This window comes from Hemibagrus wyckioides, linkage group LG17 (genome assembly GCF_019097595.1).
Source record: "Hemibagrus wyckioides isolate EC202008001 linkage group LG17, SWU_Hwy_1.0, whole genome shotgun sequence".
Taxonomy (NCBI): domain Eukaryota; kingdom Metazoa; phylum Chordata; class Actinopteri; order Siluriformes; family Bagridae; genus Hemibagrus; species Hemibagrus wyckioides.
The window spans coordinates 21,809,563-21,827,311 of record NC_080726.1 but is presented as its reverse complement, the minus strand read 5'-3'; the positions used below and the strand labels follow the sequence as shown (position 1 = coordinate 21,827,311).

Genomic DNA, 17,749 nt, shown 5'->3' with positions numbered 1-17,749 from the left:
TAAAACAATATAAAAACATTATATATGATATTTACTACATTAAAAACTTATTGTTTTTAATATAATTTATTATATATAATATTTATATAATTTATATTTATATTGAAAACTGCTGCAGAATAAGAGGAATAAAACATTCTGTGATGAGCTCTTATTGGAAAATCAACTTTGGAGTACTAATTAAATTTAGCATCGGACCATCAGATTAAGTGCTTTTAATATCTTATAACTCCATCTTGTTGTATTGTTTATTCATTCTCATATGTAGAATTGTTGTACTCGACTCGTAGCTAAATCTAGAGCTTCCTTCTAGTCATCAGTTGCGTGGCTCTGAAGCTCTAATGGTCATGTTTTACCTGCGATCTTGATGTTCATGTGTCCGTCCAGCAGCAGGTTCTCAGCTTTTAGGTCTCGGTGTACAACGTTGCGGTTGTGGCAATATTCCACTGCAGACAGAATCTGCCAAAACTTGCGACGGGCTTCAGGCTCACTCAGCCGTCCATGTTTGGCCAAATAATCTGTAGGGGGGAAAAAAGTGAGAATTAAATCAGTCATCTCTATTAATGTACCTAATATAATGTCCACTCTAAAAGCATTGGAACAGCAGTGACGATTCTTTTGTTTTGGCTCTACATTGAAGTCACTGAGATCAAACCATGAATATGAGACGATAAATCAGAATTTCAGCTTTTATTTCCTGAGATTTACGTTTAGATGTGTTAAACAACTTGGCCCACCTGAGTGATCAAAAATATCGGAACACGCCTTATTATTGAGGTGTGCTCTGCTAGACTGAGCGTTTAAAAGCGCTGAATGTCTACTCTTGGTCTGAGACTTGGATTTGTTAAAAAGGAGAAACCAACATGAAGATCAGAGATCTGGAAATTCTGTTGTTGAGAAAAGAGAGAAAACTAATCAGAGGCATTGCACAAAAAAAGAAAGAAACCACTGGTGTACTAACAGCCAGACACTGACCAGGTCAGCCAAGGAAAACAACAACAACAATGGATGGAAACATTGTGAGAGGTGTAAAGAAGAGAAGCAAAAATACTGGAGTCTCTCTCACAGAGGTATCTCTCTTTCTTTCTTTCAGTGTCTCTCTCTCTCTCTCTCTCTCTCTCTCTATATATATATATATACATACATATATATATGTTTCTCTGAGTGTCTCTCTCTGTGTCTTTCACTCTCTGTGTCTCTCTTTGTGTGTGTGTGTCTCTCTCTCTCTCTCTCATATATAGATAGATATATATATATATATATATATATATATATATCTGTCCCTCTGAGTGTCTGTCTCTCTCTATCTCTCTCTCTCTCTCTATATCTCTCAGTGTCTCTCTCTCCATCTCTGTGTCTCTCACTCTCTCTGTCTCTTGCTCTTTCTCTCATTCTCTCTCTCTTAGTCTCTCTCTCTCTCTCTCTCCCCAATGTTTTTCTTGGCCCTTGAGCAAGGCCCTTAACCCTCAGATGTATAACATGGGATAAAATGTAAGTCGCTGTGGATAAGGGCATTTGCCAAATGCCGAAAACGTAAATGAGAAAGTAAATAATTTTTAATCATGCAGATGAGGATGGGTTCCCATTTGAGTCTGGTTCCTCACAACGTTCCTTCCTGAATTTTTTACATTCTTGTAAAGCTTCTTTGCGACAATGTTCATTGTGCTACACAAATAAAATTAAATTGAATTGAACCACAATCCACCGTTTGAAGCAGACCTCGAGACCAGAAATACTGAGGCCACACCACAAAACCTAAACCACTCATCAACAGTAAGATTCAGAAGACCAGCCTGGAATTCACAAAGAAATACAGAAATGAGCCACAAAAGTTCTGGAACCAAGATTAACTTCTACCAAAGTGATGGAAAGGCCAAAACGTGGAGAAAAAAAGCTTCATAATCCAAAACATACAAGCTCATCGGTCAAGAATGGTGGCAGTGGAGTCATAGCGGTTTGGGCTTGCATGGCTGCTTCTGAAACTGACTCACTGTACTTTATTGATGTAACTCATGATGGTAGCAGCAGAATGAATTCAGAAGTGAGATGTCTTCCAATTTATAAAGAAATGCTTCTTATCTAATTGGGAGGAACTTCATCATGCAGCAAGACACAATGTCAACACAACACACATTTTTTGCAATGATCCGCACTCTTATGAATATGTAACTGACCGGCTTGAACAAATTTCATTATCTCCTGAACCAAAACAACCCCAAAGCTCTGATGATTCACCTCCATACTTTACACCTTTTTTATTTTTCTGCTAATGGCGTCTGACTCTGGTCTAATGTCACCAGAAATCACCATATGATCAAAACACTTTATTTCCAAAAGTTTTGGGACATCTGCCTTTACATGCACATGAATGTAATATGGAGTTGTCCCACCCTTTGCAGCTATAACAGCTTCAACTCTTCTGGGAAGGCTTTCCACAAGGTTTAGGAGTGTGTTTATGGGAATTTTTGACCATTCCTCTAGAAGCGCATTTGTGAGGTCAGACACCGATTTTGAACGAGAAGGCGTGGCTCACAGTCTCTGCCCTAATTCATCCCAAAGGTGTTTTATCAGGTTGAGGTCAGGACTCTGTACAGGCCAGTCAAGTTCCTCCACACCAAACTCACTCATCCATGTCTTTATGGACCTTGCTTTGTGCACTGGTGTGCAGTCATGTTGGAACAGGAAGGGGTCATCCCCAAACTGTTCCCACAAAGTTGGGAGCATGAAATTGTCCAAAATGTCTTGGTATGCTGAAGCATTTAGAGTTCCTTTCACTGGAACTAAGGGGCCGAGCCCAACCCCTGAATTCAATGATTTGGTAGGGTGTCCCAAAACTTTTGGCAGTTATAGTGTATTTGAAATAACACAAGGGGAAACTCTCTCAACACGTCCAGGCCACTCGTTGTTTAACAGCTTGTATGGTGTTTAACGACTGATTTTGCAACTCGAGATTCAGCTGAAGTGTGCAGTTCAGACACTCGGCTCTTATTTCCCTTTAGGTTCTTTTTGTTCCCCTGTGTGGGGGAACAGTGCGCTAATTTTTGTTATCTATTGTCTATTGTTATGGCCTTAATTGTGTATAATGGTCATTATTTAAATGTATAGGTTATATATCCGTTAACCTATTGGTGCTCTTTATTTTTTTTTATATTTAACATTCTTTAGTTCGTCACATGGTAATGGAGGACAAAAACATTTCACGTGTCTATAACCTCATAACCAACTCCAGGGAAATAAGACATTATTAACAACAACAACAACAACAACAACAACAACAACAACAGAATTCTGAGTGCATATGTAACATGCACAATATATTTGAGAGAAAAATAGTATTGTTTATTTTTTTTAAAAAAAAATCATGAGAAATTGTTTCTTCCATTATGCTGAGTGTAAAATAATTTTTTTATTATTTTTTTAATAATTATTTTTATTTAAAATTCTTATTATTCTGCGCAAAGCTTATTTTAAACAATTTAAATATAAATTCTGGAGCACAACATATGAAGTTATTTGAAATATTTGTTATTTATAAGTTAAAAGATATTTGTTATTTACTACAATTCAAAAACAAAAAACAAATTCTCAGAATTTTTTTTTTTGCTTTGTTTGGGACAACAGAATTTATTTATTTATTTTTTTAAAGCATTTTCCCTTTTTTTAATGAAACGCCAAGGTTTTTTAAAACTACAAGCAGCAAGACGATCATTAGCAGAATAAAATGTTAACTCTGTAGTGCAAACGACGAGAGCGGGGTAGCTTTCATGAGCTGCTGCTTTACATGTGCTTTACTGGGGTGAAAATGGGGCATGAGCTCGATGCAAATCAGTCACAGCGGCTGCAGATCCGGCAGCGGGTTCAGTTCACAGGGAGTGTTTGTTATGACACAGAAAAACATGGCTCTTGAGCGTGATTTGCATGTTATATTAAACAATAAGAAAACACAAGCAGAGAGAAAACGGACAGAAGGAAAAATTGAAAATGAACGCATAAAAGGTTTTTAAAGATTATTTAAGAAATTCAAACCTGAACAGGAACTGCTGAGATAAATCATTTACCAAAACTGTTGCATATGATGTGCTTTGGGACAGAGTATGCACCTGTGTGTGTGTGTGTGTGTGTGTGTGTGTGTATTTTCTAGTTCACTGTGGTGTGTTTACCAGCTTGACACAATTGCTGACTCTGATTGGTTATAGTGCTGGAGTGCCTGTTTGTCTCTCTCTCGCCTCCCATCTCTCTCTCTCTCTCTCATTCCCTTCTCTCGCTCTTTCTCTCTTGCCCCCCCTCTGTCTCTCTTTCTCTGCCCCCCCATCTCTCTCTCTCTCCCGCTTACTCTCTGTCTCATTCCCTTTTCTCTCTCTTTCTCTCTCTACCTCCCTCCCCCCACTCCCTCTCTCTCTCTCATCTCTCTCGCCCCCCGTCTCTCTCTCGGTCTCCCCCCTCCCTCTTGCTCACGCTCTCTTTCTCTCTCACTCATTACCCTTTCTCTCTCTCTCCCTCCCTCACTCATTCTCTCTCTCTTACACACACACACACACACACACACCAGTAAACACTACTGCACTATACCACCAAACAATCCAACCCCAGTCTAAAATCAAAACCTTTGACAAGAAAAGCGATTAGAACTTACAGACAGAGTGTTTTTATTATAATATACTTATAATGTACTTAAATGTTCATATTGTGTGTCGCGTGTGTAAATAATCCCCACAGGTCAGCTCACTACGTTCTCCTGTTATTAATACGGAAACAGACCATCGGTCACTGACTTTTTTCGTGATAAATGATTTCATGTTTCAGGAATCCTGAGCTAACATCATCATCATCATCATCAGTTCATTATGAATGTATTTATAAAAATGTTATAAAAATGCATAAGATGGGATAAGATGCATTTTTAAATAATGCATTTTTATAATAATGTGCATTGAACCCTGTTTTTATTTTTACCTTGTTTGTTTGTTTTGTGACCAGAATCAGGAAATTAAGCAATGACACGCCAAAGGTGTGAGGCAAACAGGATACCCACTCAGCCACCATCACTTACTTTATATCAAGTACAAACATAATATCAACCTCTTCTTTTCTCTCTCTCACCTGAACTGAACTTTAATCTTAAATTCTTAATTTTAAACTAACACAAAAAGGAAAACACACAATGCTGAGCCAGCACTCTCTCAAATGTTAAATAAAGTCTCTAAATAAAATAAATTTTCTTTTCTTAAAGATCATTAAAGTTGTTGTGTTAGAAGCAGGAAAAATGGACAAGCGTAATGATTTGAGTTTGACAAAGGGCCAAATTGTGATGTCTAGATGACTGGATCAGAGCATCTCCAAAACTGCAGCTCTTGTGGGGTGTTCCCGGTCTGCAGTGGTCAGTATCTATCAACAGTGGTCCAAGGAAGGGACAGTGGTGAACCAGAGACAGGGTCATGGGCAGCCAAGGCTCAGTGATGCACGTGGGGAGCGAAGGCTGGCCCGTGTGATCCGATCCAACAGACGAGCTACTGTTGATCAAACTGCTAAAGAAGTTAATGCTGGTTCTGATAGAAAGCTGTCAGAATACACAGTGCAGGACGGGTCAGGGCTGTTTTGGCAGCAAAAGGGGGACCAACACAATATTAGGCAGGTGGTCTTAATGTTATGCCTGACTGGTGTGTATTCTGACTGCTTGTGGGAATGAAGTTCTTCATTTCTCTTTACAGAAAGTCAGGAAGGCCGTGTTCATGTCCATGAGATCATGGGGCATATTTAATACTGAAGAGCTCAAATCTCCTGCGCAGATCATTCCATTGGCTCCATTGGAAAAATACTGCTCTACTGGCAGCAACGCCTTGTTCTCGAAACACAAAATTTTAGCAGGTCTGGAGTAAACATTCCTGGATATCGTGTAGTGATGATAACGTCATTATACCGCATAAGCCCGGCAGCCACGGCAGTGTTATACTAATTGTAATAATTATACACTGTGAGACTTTTTCACCAGTAGCCAGACCCTGTCTCCAGTCCAAATATTACCCAATTAATAATTATCCATGTCCACTTAATAGTCACCTCATGTCACAGTAAACACCCTGCAATGGACAAATTACACATACCAGCCCAAGTTTTTCAGCTCAAAATAAAATCTCAAGATCTGGCAACATTGAACAAGTATCAGTGATTAGAGCAGTGTGATTTTAACCACCGGTCAGCTCTCCCTTATCATAAGGGTGAAGGCAAACCTGTGCTTCCTGAGAGAGGTGTGAAGCCAACATCTGCAGCTTCTCACACATACAGTGTCACAGGGCAGGGTAACACAACCAAATTGAAGTGCTATCTGCCCTCTTCTGCATACATGGGCTTACAGAAACCCATGATAGAGGGACGATATGCCGTCCAGCCACGGATAGATGATCCTGCAAGCTCACAATTCTTCAGGAATCACATTGTATTTAACCTCATCTTAAATTCTACAATGCATTATTGTGATTTTTGTCAGAAAGTTGGCTGAAAATTTTTAACTTAAAGCCCAATCTCGCTCTTTATATCTTAACAATAATGTCAAATTCATGTAAAATACAGCAGAATATTTCACAATGTTCTCATCATTAAACGAACAAACCAATTTTGTGCATGCATTGTAAGTAATGTCCACTAGTCCGTTCCTCTATCCAGATTCTGAAGCATTTATCTTAAAGAGCTTTAACTATGTTAGTGTAAATGTACCAGGAATAATTAATCAACACCTTCTGGGTTTCTAGCTGGAAAAGAGTGATGCGTGAAGAATTAGTTCAGGTGACATTGAGTCACAGTAGGCGAACTCTGTAGTGTGGGAGTTGGGTAAACATCTCCCGAATGCTGTGCTCACGTTCAGGAGGGTTCAGGTGAGGCCAAAACCCGCAGCACTCGCACATTCCAGCTCTGAGTCAGCCTGGCAGCACCGGGCACGGCTCTTCATGCGAAGTGACAAACAGATCTTACGGTGGGCACAATAGGCGTGACGTAGGCCGGCATGGCGGCGTTCGCTCATAATATTTACCCTGTGAGCTGTAAATCCCACCTCAGCCTGCTTGCAAACACATGGGTTAGTGTGGAAGCAGTTTGGAAATGTAGACAACGCGTGTTTACAGTGTGAGTCGATCTAACGTAACGCAACACAACCTGCTCTGCACATGTCACAGCCTTTTCTAGCACAAGACAACTGGGCAAACACGACCAGGCAGAAAATGCCCAACCACTTCACACCGAATCTATCGAGTGCTTACTAAAGGAGTCATTTATCCTAGGAAAACAGCTCTGGCTTATAGCTATTTGCACATTAAACACACAAAAACAAACCTATATTTAATAAGCCAAGTGTCAAATCACATGACCTTTTTACTTTGTTGGCTTTTTTATTGAAACAATTGTTTTGCCTAAAATAAGAGCTTTTGAGCATTCCTGCGTTCGTCTGCAGTAAGCTTAGTATCCTGGTTAGGGTTGAGGTGGATCCGGAGCACAGCAACAACGACAACACTGAGGATACACCTTTCAGTCCAACTATCTGACTGCAGGGAATCCCAAACATTCTGGATCAAATGGACCTTAGTAATTCATTTTCTCAACCTGGACCTGACTCTTCTGCTGAGTCACTCACTATCCATTTTTATTGCTGAACTCCTAAGCTAGCACCAAAAAATTGTTGAAATACCATCTGCATACCGGTCTTTGTAGCTCTAGAGATATTTGTAGTATAAATTTGTAAACTAAAGAGAAGATTCAGAGATCGTGTATCAATCCTCAACACTGAGGTTGCAGCAGACAGGTGCATATTTTTGCAACATGAGTCGAAACCAGAGAACTCGAACAAACCCACACAGGAAGAGCATGTGAAACTTAACCCGGGTTCAGGATCAAGCCCAGGATGAGGGAGCTGTGAAGGCCACACTTTCTGTTGCTCAAATAATTGTTAATTACACTAAAAAGGACATTATCAAAAGTTACATTATTGACTGTCAGGGTCACCCAAATGAGGATGACACCGGACACTTCTGAGACAGGTTCCTCTTAAGTTTTCTTCCTCATATCATCTCAGGGAGTTTTTCCCGCACCGCAGGCTTTTCATTACGGATAAAATAGTTACTTAACTTTAAACTTTATCATTTGTTTCCCCATTTTTTGTGTTTCTATACTTCTGTAAAGCTGCATTGAGACAATACCATTGTTAAAATACAGATGGATGCTATACGAATAAATTAGTCAACTGAGCTAGCACGACTCAGGAAATGCCAGCTAGATTAGATTAGCTAACATACCCTTTCCGGCATCGAGTTATTTGACGTAACTCGAAACTTCTGACATCCATTCCTCAGAACTAGGAATTTGGGAACCTCTCAACCCCTGAGTTCAAATCAACATGGCTGCTCACGATATCAGCAGTAACCAAACGAACACTTTTTACATTCAAATAAGTTACGCTACGTATTTGCTTTGTGTAGATCAATCCAAATACAAACATATTTGTCAAAGCTATAAAACTGACTAAACTCTTTGCCGTTTTGAGAAACAAACACATACCCTCATCGCGTGGAGACGGCCATGTTTCTTTTCCAATTAAGCTTAAAGTCACAGAGGTCGACGATGACTTCTGAGATAATTCGAATGACGCAATATTAGCAATAGCTACAGTTCCTAAAAAGCTTGATAACATTAGGTTGTGTAGTTTACAGGCAGGTTAACTTTAGGGAACTGATTTTACTGATCTACTAAGTTAGCTAGCAATAACCTTTCGATCAATAATTACAAAATACTACAAATGACCGTTATCGACAACAACTCCGTATTGACTTTTTGTAAAACCTTCTGCTTCTATGATTGTGTTTGTGTTACAATGCTAGAAATCACAAGGCGCTATTATCAAAGCTCCTACAAATATTATAGCTCTATTACAGTTAATAGTTTACTTGATTAGTCATTAAGTCGCCTAATGTGTTCGCTTACTGGAAAGTCCTGGAAAATAATAGCTTTAGGGTTGCAATAACCAACCAGGACATTGTTCACATATAAATAACGATTGATTAATAATCCATAAAATAATGAAAGCATTCAAGTATAAAATAAGCAGCAGCATATATAGGCGCAATGGGTAGGTTTCGTGAGAAATTTTATCTGACCGGTCACTAGGGCAGTGGTGACTCAAATGTTTGGGGTTGTTGATCAGAAAGCTCAGCGCTGCCTAGCTGCCGCTGTTGTCCCCCCTTGACCACGACTCTGCGTAACCCTCTCTGCTCCAGGAGCGCTGTGTCATGACTGACCCTGTGCTCTGACCCCGTCTTCCGAACAACCTGGGATAGGCGTAGAAAAGAATTTCACTGTGCTCTAATGTTTATGTGACAAATAAAGGCTTCTGATTAGAACGAGGGTGCAAAATTCTGTCGAGCGTCTCTTCTGACGGATCCCGCTAATCAAAAAACACACACCAATCCCAGGAATGTTACATTCTCCTCTGAACTGGCAAGCAGAGCGTTTTCTAAACTACACTCGTCCACAGTTCTCTCTCTCTCTGGACACTGCTCAGAAAGATGCTAATCGCTACTGTTTTAGCGAACGCTCTGCCCTTTGACCGACTCTGCTGAATATCAGTGTCCGGGGTGTAGAGCTGCACTCTTCTTAATCTTATGTGTATTTACTCTCTGCGATTGAGTGAACTCCATGAGTAAACTCAAAGGTTCTTCTCTTTGTCAGAGTTACCACGTGGATGCTGCTTGCTGACCTGAAAAGTTGAGGGAGTGAGGGAGTGAATGAGGGAGACGTCGAGCAATGGTAGACTTTCCAGATGTAGCTTAACATCTGTACATTTGGTACTGTTACTACATGTAACATATTGCTCATCATATTCTATTACCTCATTGAAATCTAATGCCGTCAATAAGATTTTGATGTTTGATAGTTAGTTTATAAATAAATGCCATGCATTCTCTGAAAACTCAACAGTGGATATCTGTAACAGTGCCACAGCTGTATTGGATTTAATACCCAATGTGGCGTAACCTAAACCGGAAAGTTTTATTATATTTTGGTGATTTCCCTGCTGATAAATCAAAGCCTGTAGATAATTTTTACCACATACTAAGTACTAAGTCCTGGTGAAAAGGAAACTGGCTTTTCTTAATCGCCGCTTGTAATGCTGCAGGTTATTATGAGAAAATAATCCCACACTGAAGCAATTAGGCAATAAATCGCTGACAATTATTGATCAATTGAGTCCAGCGTTAAAAAAATAGACATAAAACTATGGCAGCGTGACATACAGGCTGGAGATATACACCGTCTCAGCGGGTGGGGAGTGAGGCGCTTGTTAAAAGCGTAGAGGATGCGCTTGATGTCGAAAGGCTTTATTAGCGTTGGTGATGTTAGCTAACGTCCTGTTCTGGGATTCAATACAGTCATATACCCAATATACACTGATCAGGCATAACATTGTGAGCACTGAGAGCTGAAGTGAATAAGACTGATGATCTCCTCATCATGGCACCTGTTAGTGGGTGGGATATATTAGGCAGCAAGTCAACATTTTGTCCTCAAAGTTGATGTGTTAGAAGCAGGAGAATAGGGCATTTGAGCGAGTTTGACGAAGGGCCAAATTGTGATGGCTAGACCACTGGATCAGAGCATCTCCAAAACTGCAGCTCTTGTGGGGTGTTCCTGGTCTGCAGTGGTCAGTATCTTTCAAAAGTGTCCTTTAAATCTGGTAAGTTGATCTGCTGCTACCATCCTGGTGTCAGATACCACAGCACACCTTCAGGGATCTAGTGGAGTCCATGCCTCGACAGGTCAGGACTGTTTTGGCAGCAAAAGGGGGACCAACACAATATTAGGCAGGTGTTCATAATGTTATGGCTGATCAGTGTACCATGTCTGTGCATCCTGAACATCCGTATTATTGATGGTGGAGTGCCATTATGTATGCTAGTTCTAGCTGGCTAACATGTCCCTGGTGGTCTACTGGCCAGGATTTGGTGGTCTTACTGATGCAACCTGAGTTACCGTCAGGTGGCTTAAATGATTATGGACCTAAGCAACTTATCAAAACGTTCCAGCATCACTGAGCTACCACTGTTGGGTCCTTGAGCAAGGTACTTACTTAAGGTCTTTCTGCTCTGGGACATAAGAAGAAAAGTATTTCACTGTGCTGTTATGTATATGTGACAAAAAAAAAGTCTTCTTAACAATGCCTACAGTGCATACGCAACCATTTTTTCCCTTCAGGAGATAAAACAAGCCTCAGCATCTTTCTTCCACTAGGAAGCGATCAGATGCACATGAAGTCAGATCTGTACAGCATGGCTGCCATTTCAATCGGAGTGTTGGAAGGATGATGGGAGAAATGTCCACCTTTTTGTCCGATTGATGTCATTTTATTATTCATTTTAAATAGTAATAAAAAAAGGTGTATTTTCCGAACACTGTTGGTGGAACACAGTCTCTACGCACCAACATCCAGCTACTGGTTTAATTAGAAACTATAACGAGGTGGATGGTGGGAAGGAGGGTGGAAGGGGATTTAGCTGCGGGCTGATGTGAACGTTGTGATTGATCTGATTCACATGACAAGCACTTCCTTATGCTGAGCTCCAGGATTCTGAATTTCTAAAATATGCATGGCCTACATTCCAGTCTGATTCCAGCTTCAAACCGGTACCCTGTGTTTGAGTGCTCTTGCTCTCTCTCTCTCTCCCTGTCTGCTTTGGCACAGCTCATTATTCGAGCTTGACCCACTTTCCAGGTTCCTCTGCTGCAGCAGCTCAGCTGGTTTTGTAGCAGCTCGGTCTGACGAAGCTTTCCTGGCACATTTCTTTCCAGCCGGGATCCACACGCTTCTATCCTACACGCCCGACCACACCCATCACACCAATATTGTTCATATTAAATATCAGAGAGGCGAGAACCTCTGATTTTACAGGATTTTTCAACTGGGTTCTTGAAGATGCCTTGGATTCTACTTTTTTTATGATTAATGCTTTATATCTAATATCCACCAAAATATCACGGAATTCATATTATGAAATGGTTTTTGAAACCATTAAGCCAAATAGCTACAAAACCCAACCAGATACAATCCATGGTGGATGTTTTATGGACCTTGAAACTTTTTCTTCATTGTTAAACAAGGAAAAGTCTAAATTTTGGCTTTTTCCAGTTCTGGACCAGAACGTAAACCATCAAGCTCATTGTTTTAAGTAGTGGGAAAGTTTCAGCATCTTTAGCGCATTATAGTTTAACATTGTTTAAAATCCACACTGAGATGACATAAGCTACACAAATCTCCTGCAAAGAACTCTATGAAGATTGTACAGTCTCTCCAGGATCTTGCGATCACAGAAACGAACGGAAAATCAAACTAATGTTCAGCTATTAAAGAAAATAATGTGACTTGAAAGAAGAAATCTGTAGTTTTCAAAATAAATGTAGATGTTAAATGACATCATTTCATTTATTCATTCTTCTCCAGTCACCAACTTTTGGATCCCAGGAACGCTGGGTGTGAAACAGGAATACGCTGTGGATGTGAAGTCAGTTCTTCCACAGGTTCATCTCGAGGCCAGTGCACTTACTGGCATGTTTTAGGAGACATGAGACATGAAACCCCTCAAAGAACCTAAGCTGGGACCATGAAGCTCTAAAATAAATGAAACAGTTAATAAGATAATCAAAAGGGGACTCATTTCCACACATTTCCATTCAAAATATCAATTCAGCTGGTTACTAAATGATCAAGTGGACTGGAATAAATACTCTCCCAACACCATCTTTTGGTCCATCCATCCACCCCCCCACCACCCACCCACCCACCCATCCATCAATTCCACCATCCATCAATTCCACCATCCATCCATCTTCTAACCAGCTTATCCTACAGGAAATCCATTCCAAGCCACAATCTCTCTCTCAAACACACACACTATGGAATATTTAGAGATGCCAATCAGGCTACAACTCATATTCAAGTGAGGGAGGAAACCCAGCATACCCAGAGGAAACCCCTGAAGCACATGCAATCTCCATCAGCAAAGGATGGAGACAGGAAATCAATCCATCAACCCCAGATCTAACAAATCCGCCGTGCCCTCGGCTATAAAGCCATAAATATAATAATATCTATAATAACAGTTTAATAAAACAATAAAAGGTCTTAAATGTCTATCTATCACGGCATGAACTTCCTTGAACTTCCACTGACTTTCCTCTGACTCTTGACTCCTTAATTCCTCGAATCCTTGCAATCAATTTCTGCACAAATCAGATTCTTGAAATTATCCAGCAGTGGGAATGTAGTTCAAAAAAAGTCACTTCCACGTAATACTAAAGAAATCTTGATGTAGTTCCATTAGTTAGAAAAATAAATTTCAGCCTTTGAATACTATGTCATAAGATTTAGATATCTAAAGGCAGAAAATCCACATTCAAATACCTCGTGTGCTATTTTCAGTCAGTGACCGAGAAACTCTCCTGAAATGCCTCAGCAGGGCGCTGGAGATGGTCCATTGATATTTATTCAGAACTAAATCTCACATCATAAAACTTTACACTTCTGTGATCAGGTATATATGGCATCCCCTATGTAGGGAGCATAAATAGTGAGCATAAACAGAGCTCTCACTGTGAATTACATGTGTAAATCGAAATGATGTGAATTAAATCTTATTAAGGTTGCATGGCTTTTATTTATTCCCCTCACAGTTGTGTTCCTCATAAAGTCTCAAATACATTTTTTTTTTGTTCGTTTCAGTCTTCGTGAGAATGACTTGCACAATCTTTTCTATTCTCATTTCTGACCCAGTTTCTACCGTATAGTGGACTTCATCACACTGCGGGTTGCCTGTTCTAGATTTTAATCCCCGTACACAATCAGCCGGTTCAACCCCTGACACTGTTCTTTATCAGGTTCTATCAAAACAAGCGCTGTTGCCACATTTCAGTCCAAGTGTCACAAACGTTTTCACGTCAGTATTCTGTGGCTCCGGCTGGGTTTCAGAAACCTGTAATACTAAGGTCATGAGGTGTTTATCGTTTAGAGATGTTCTTCGCATTCTAGAGTGGGTCAAAGGTGATAACCGATGACATGATTAAATACGAAAACATGGTGGACTTCCACATTTAAATGTTCTATATCAACCTTTCTATGAACCTGCCTTTCTAGTTCTTTTATTTTTTTTATCTTCATTGACCTTGAATTGACTTAAATTTATCTCATGAACATTAATGCTTGCGTTTTTACGTAAGCGTAATTAATTTAGCCCATGCAACCTTTCCAGATTTTTAACTCAGAACTTGGTCTTCTCAACCTCCAGTTCAGCAACATGGCTTTCTCAGAAATAAACAACGCAACACTTCTTACCTTTATATACACTACCGCTCAAAAGTTTGGGATCACTCAAAAATTGTATTGTTTTCCAAGGAAACACAAACGAAATCGGTCTGAATAGAAAATATAGCAAAAGACCAGGACATGCTGACATGTCAGAGTTAGAAATAATGATTTTGATAGAAATAATGAATGTTTTCTTCAGACTTTGCCTTCATCAAAAAACCCACCTTTTGCAGCGATTACAGCCTGGGCATTCTAGCGGTCAGTTTTTCAAGATAATCCGATGAGATTTCACCCCATGCTTCCTGGAGCATCTCCCACAAGATGGACTGGCTTGATGGAGTCTTCCTCCGTAGCGGAAATATGCAAGTGATCCCAAACTTTTGAGCGGTAGTGTAAGGTTATGGTCTATATACAAGCATTAGCTGGAGCTCTCTCAGCTTACAGATATATTTTCTTGATCATTTTAACGTTACATCACTGCTAGCTTTCTAGATTTTTTGCAAAACATCCCGAGGCGGAAAACATGACGTCATGCAAATTATTACTTACGAGTCAAATCTGAAGCAGCGCAAGTTAACCTTTCAGCTCCGCTAGTCGATTCTTGGAGGTTATTTAAAAGAACACAATTTCTGCAAAATTATTTCTGACAAAAAAGGGTTGGTTTGAGAATAGCAATGTGTTTAACAGATGGAAAAAATGATTGAATAACTTAATAAAATTCTAATTCTTAAGACATGTGGTTCTTTATTTTTCATGTTTTGCTAGATATTTGAATATAGACCATTGTTTTCCAAATTCAATATTCTGATTGGCTACGAAAAAAAAAAAAAAACATGAATCAATACCAATCTTATTTTCATAGTCTATATCTGTGTCCTGTATAAACCTTCAGTAGACAGGGAAATAAAAGCCTGATATAATATCTGGCTGATGTACTGGGAATAGTGTTAATGCCTAAGATAAATGATTTTTTTTTTATATTAGTGCTTCATTTTCAACCTGGAGGCAATACAAGAAGGTTGACTTTCATTTCCTTCACTGACTGTCAACAAGTCAGATCTCTGGGTGTTGTGAACACAACCCCTATCAGAAGCATCCAACAAAAACACTGAATTCCGCTATGCCACATTGCTTCATTCTGAGTCAACCCCTGGAGTATCGGAATCAAGTGCAGCAAGAATCACTGTTTTTTTTGTGACTTCTCGGTAAAAAGCCACAAAGGATCATGCACCACGAATGAGAAAACAACGTTATGTAAGTGAGATCGATGCCGATAGCCAGTTTTAACTGGAAGAGGTCAAACTCTGCACCACGCTCCCTTCGAGCCTTCATCGCAGCTCGAATTGATTCACCAGCCCTCAAGATACCAGGAAGACATGCATCAAGACTCTGGTACTGGTGCTGGTGATCAGGTGGTGGAATAAACTATTGAAGCAGTCAGTGCATGATATAAAACAAACAAAAAAAAAGAAAGCAAAATGACTGCATGTGCTGCATCAAGTTGTTGTTTCGGCTGCTCCCTGTTTGGGGGGTCGCCACAGCAGATCATTTGGTCGGCACGTTTCAGTTTGGCACCAGATGACCTTCTTGACACAACCCTCCAATTTAATCCAGGCTTGGGACCAGCACTGAGAGTGGCTGGGTTAGCGCCCTGCCCAGGAATTGAACCCGGGCCACTGCAATGAGAGCACGGATCTGCCGCTGGCCCACCAGGAGGCCTTATGTGCTGCATCAAGTGCTATTTTACTTTAACGTGGCTGAGAGCCATATTGTTCAATTTAACCAAATTAACATTGAGCTAAAAACTACAATCATGAACTATTTATACACGATAAAGCCAAAGGTTTGTAGATATGAGTTGCTAGAATGGCTTTTATGTGCTAGAGGAATACACTTCACTATCTTCCTAAACCTGCTCCAGCTCGACAACGCAGATGTGCACAGAGCAAGCTCTATACAGACATGGTTTGTTGAGGTTGGTGTGAAAGAACTTGAGTTTCCTGCACAGAGAACAGCTTGAAATGCTGACTGCATCCCAGACCCCCTCACCTGACAACGCAACACCTCACAGTCATGCTTCAAAATGCTTCCCAAAAAGGGCAAAAATTGAGACCAATTCCCAAATCTGTAAGGTTTTTTAATATTTTTTTTTTTTATTTTTTTATTTATTATAAATCACATCTGGTTGTGATGGAATGCCTCCTGGTGCTCCAGAGGCAGGCTCCCCCGCTCTTGTTACCGTGGCCCGGGTTCGAATCCTGGGCAGGGCGCTAACCCAGCCACTGAAGAATTAATTCTCAGTGTCGGTCCCAAGCCTGGATAAAATGGGAGGGTTGCGTCAGGAAAGGCATCCGGTGTAAAACCTGTGTCAAATTGAAACATGTGGATCTAATAACCCACTGTGGCGACCCCCGAATAGTGAGCAGGCGAAAAAACAACAACATCTGGTTGTGATGGAATGAATATATTAGTCACTGAATTACAAAGAAAAGAAACACTTTTTTCGGTCTGTATTTTCTATCCCTGATTTTAGTTTCCATTCTTAAAGGCTAGTGCTTGGGATTAAAGGCTGTAGTCTAAGACATGTAGCAGCTTAGTGGTTAAGGCATTAGACTACTGATCAGAAACTTTTGAGTTTGAATCCCAGCTCCACCAAGCTGCCACTACTGGGCCCCTGGGCAAGGCCCTTAAAGCTCAGTTGTACAAAATGTAAGCCATCTGTCAACATAAATGTATTCTAGATTAACTTTAGACCACTTTAGACGCACTGACTCAAGGAAAATTGGCTCTAAACATAACGTATATATCTGCATACTCTGAATGGGTCAGCCAGAAAATAAACCTCAGGCAGGTGTGTTACTCATCCTTAAATTCCCCAGGGGTAAATAGTGATGCAAGTATTGAAATGAGCAGCAAAGAAAAATCCCTTAACCAGACTATATTGCTGCTATATTGCTATATAACTCATTAGAGCTAACTCTAGCGTGATATCATTCTTCAACCCCGGAGGATATTCTCATGATGGCGACTCCAAAGCAACTTCTCGAAACTCACTCTGCTTTCGATCCTGCGAGCCCAGGTTGCGTAACGGAATCGTTGTTCGCTTTGGCATGAAAGTCATGACTAATGAGAGCACACGGAAAGCCGATTTGCTTATTTGGACATGACGGCTGTTCACACTCTCCGTGTTTAGTCTCGTCTTTGCGTTTGCTCCGCTCTGACCTTGGCCGTTATCATCTGTGATAAACATGCTGCCACGTGTTGAGTATGACATTGTGAAAGATGATAACGTACTGGAGCCGTTTTTGGGGCTGAGTCGAGTTAGATTAACGGAGTGATATTGTGGTGTTTCTGGTAAAATAAATTAAACAAGAAAGAGAGAAAGAAGAGAAGTAAGCTTTACTGCTGCTGCAC

At 40.3% G+C, this 17,749-nt stretch overlaps 1 protein-coding gene across 1 annotated transcript in view; it reads right to left on the bottom strand.

The window, feature by feature from the left end:
- Positions 1-17,749, bottom strand: part of sik2b (salt-inducible kinase 2b) — a 48,102-nt gene that overhangs the window by 25,528 nt on the left and 4,825 nt on the right. Inside the window, exon 4 of the mRNA XM_058413745.1 lies at positions 357-518. Within this exon, the coding sequence (XP_058269728.1) occupies positions 357-518 (162 nt within the window). The remainder of the gene's footprint in view (positions 1-356; positions 519-17,749) is intronic.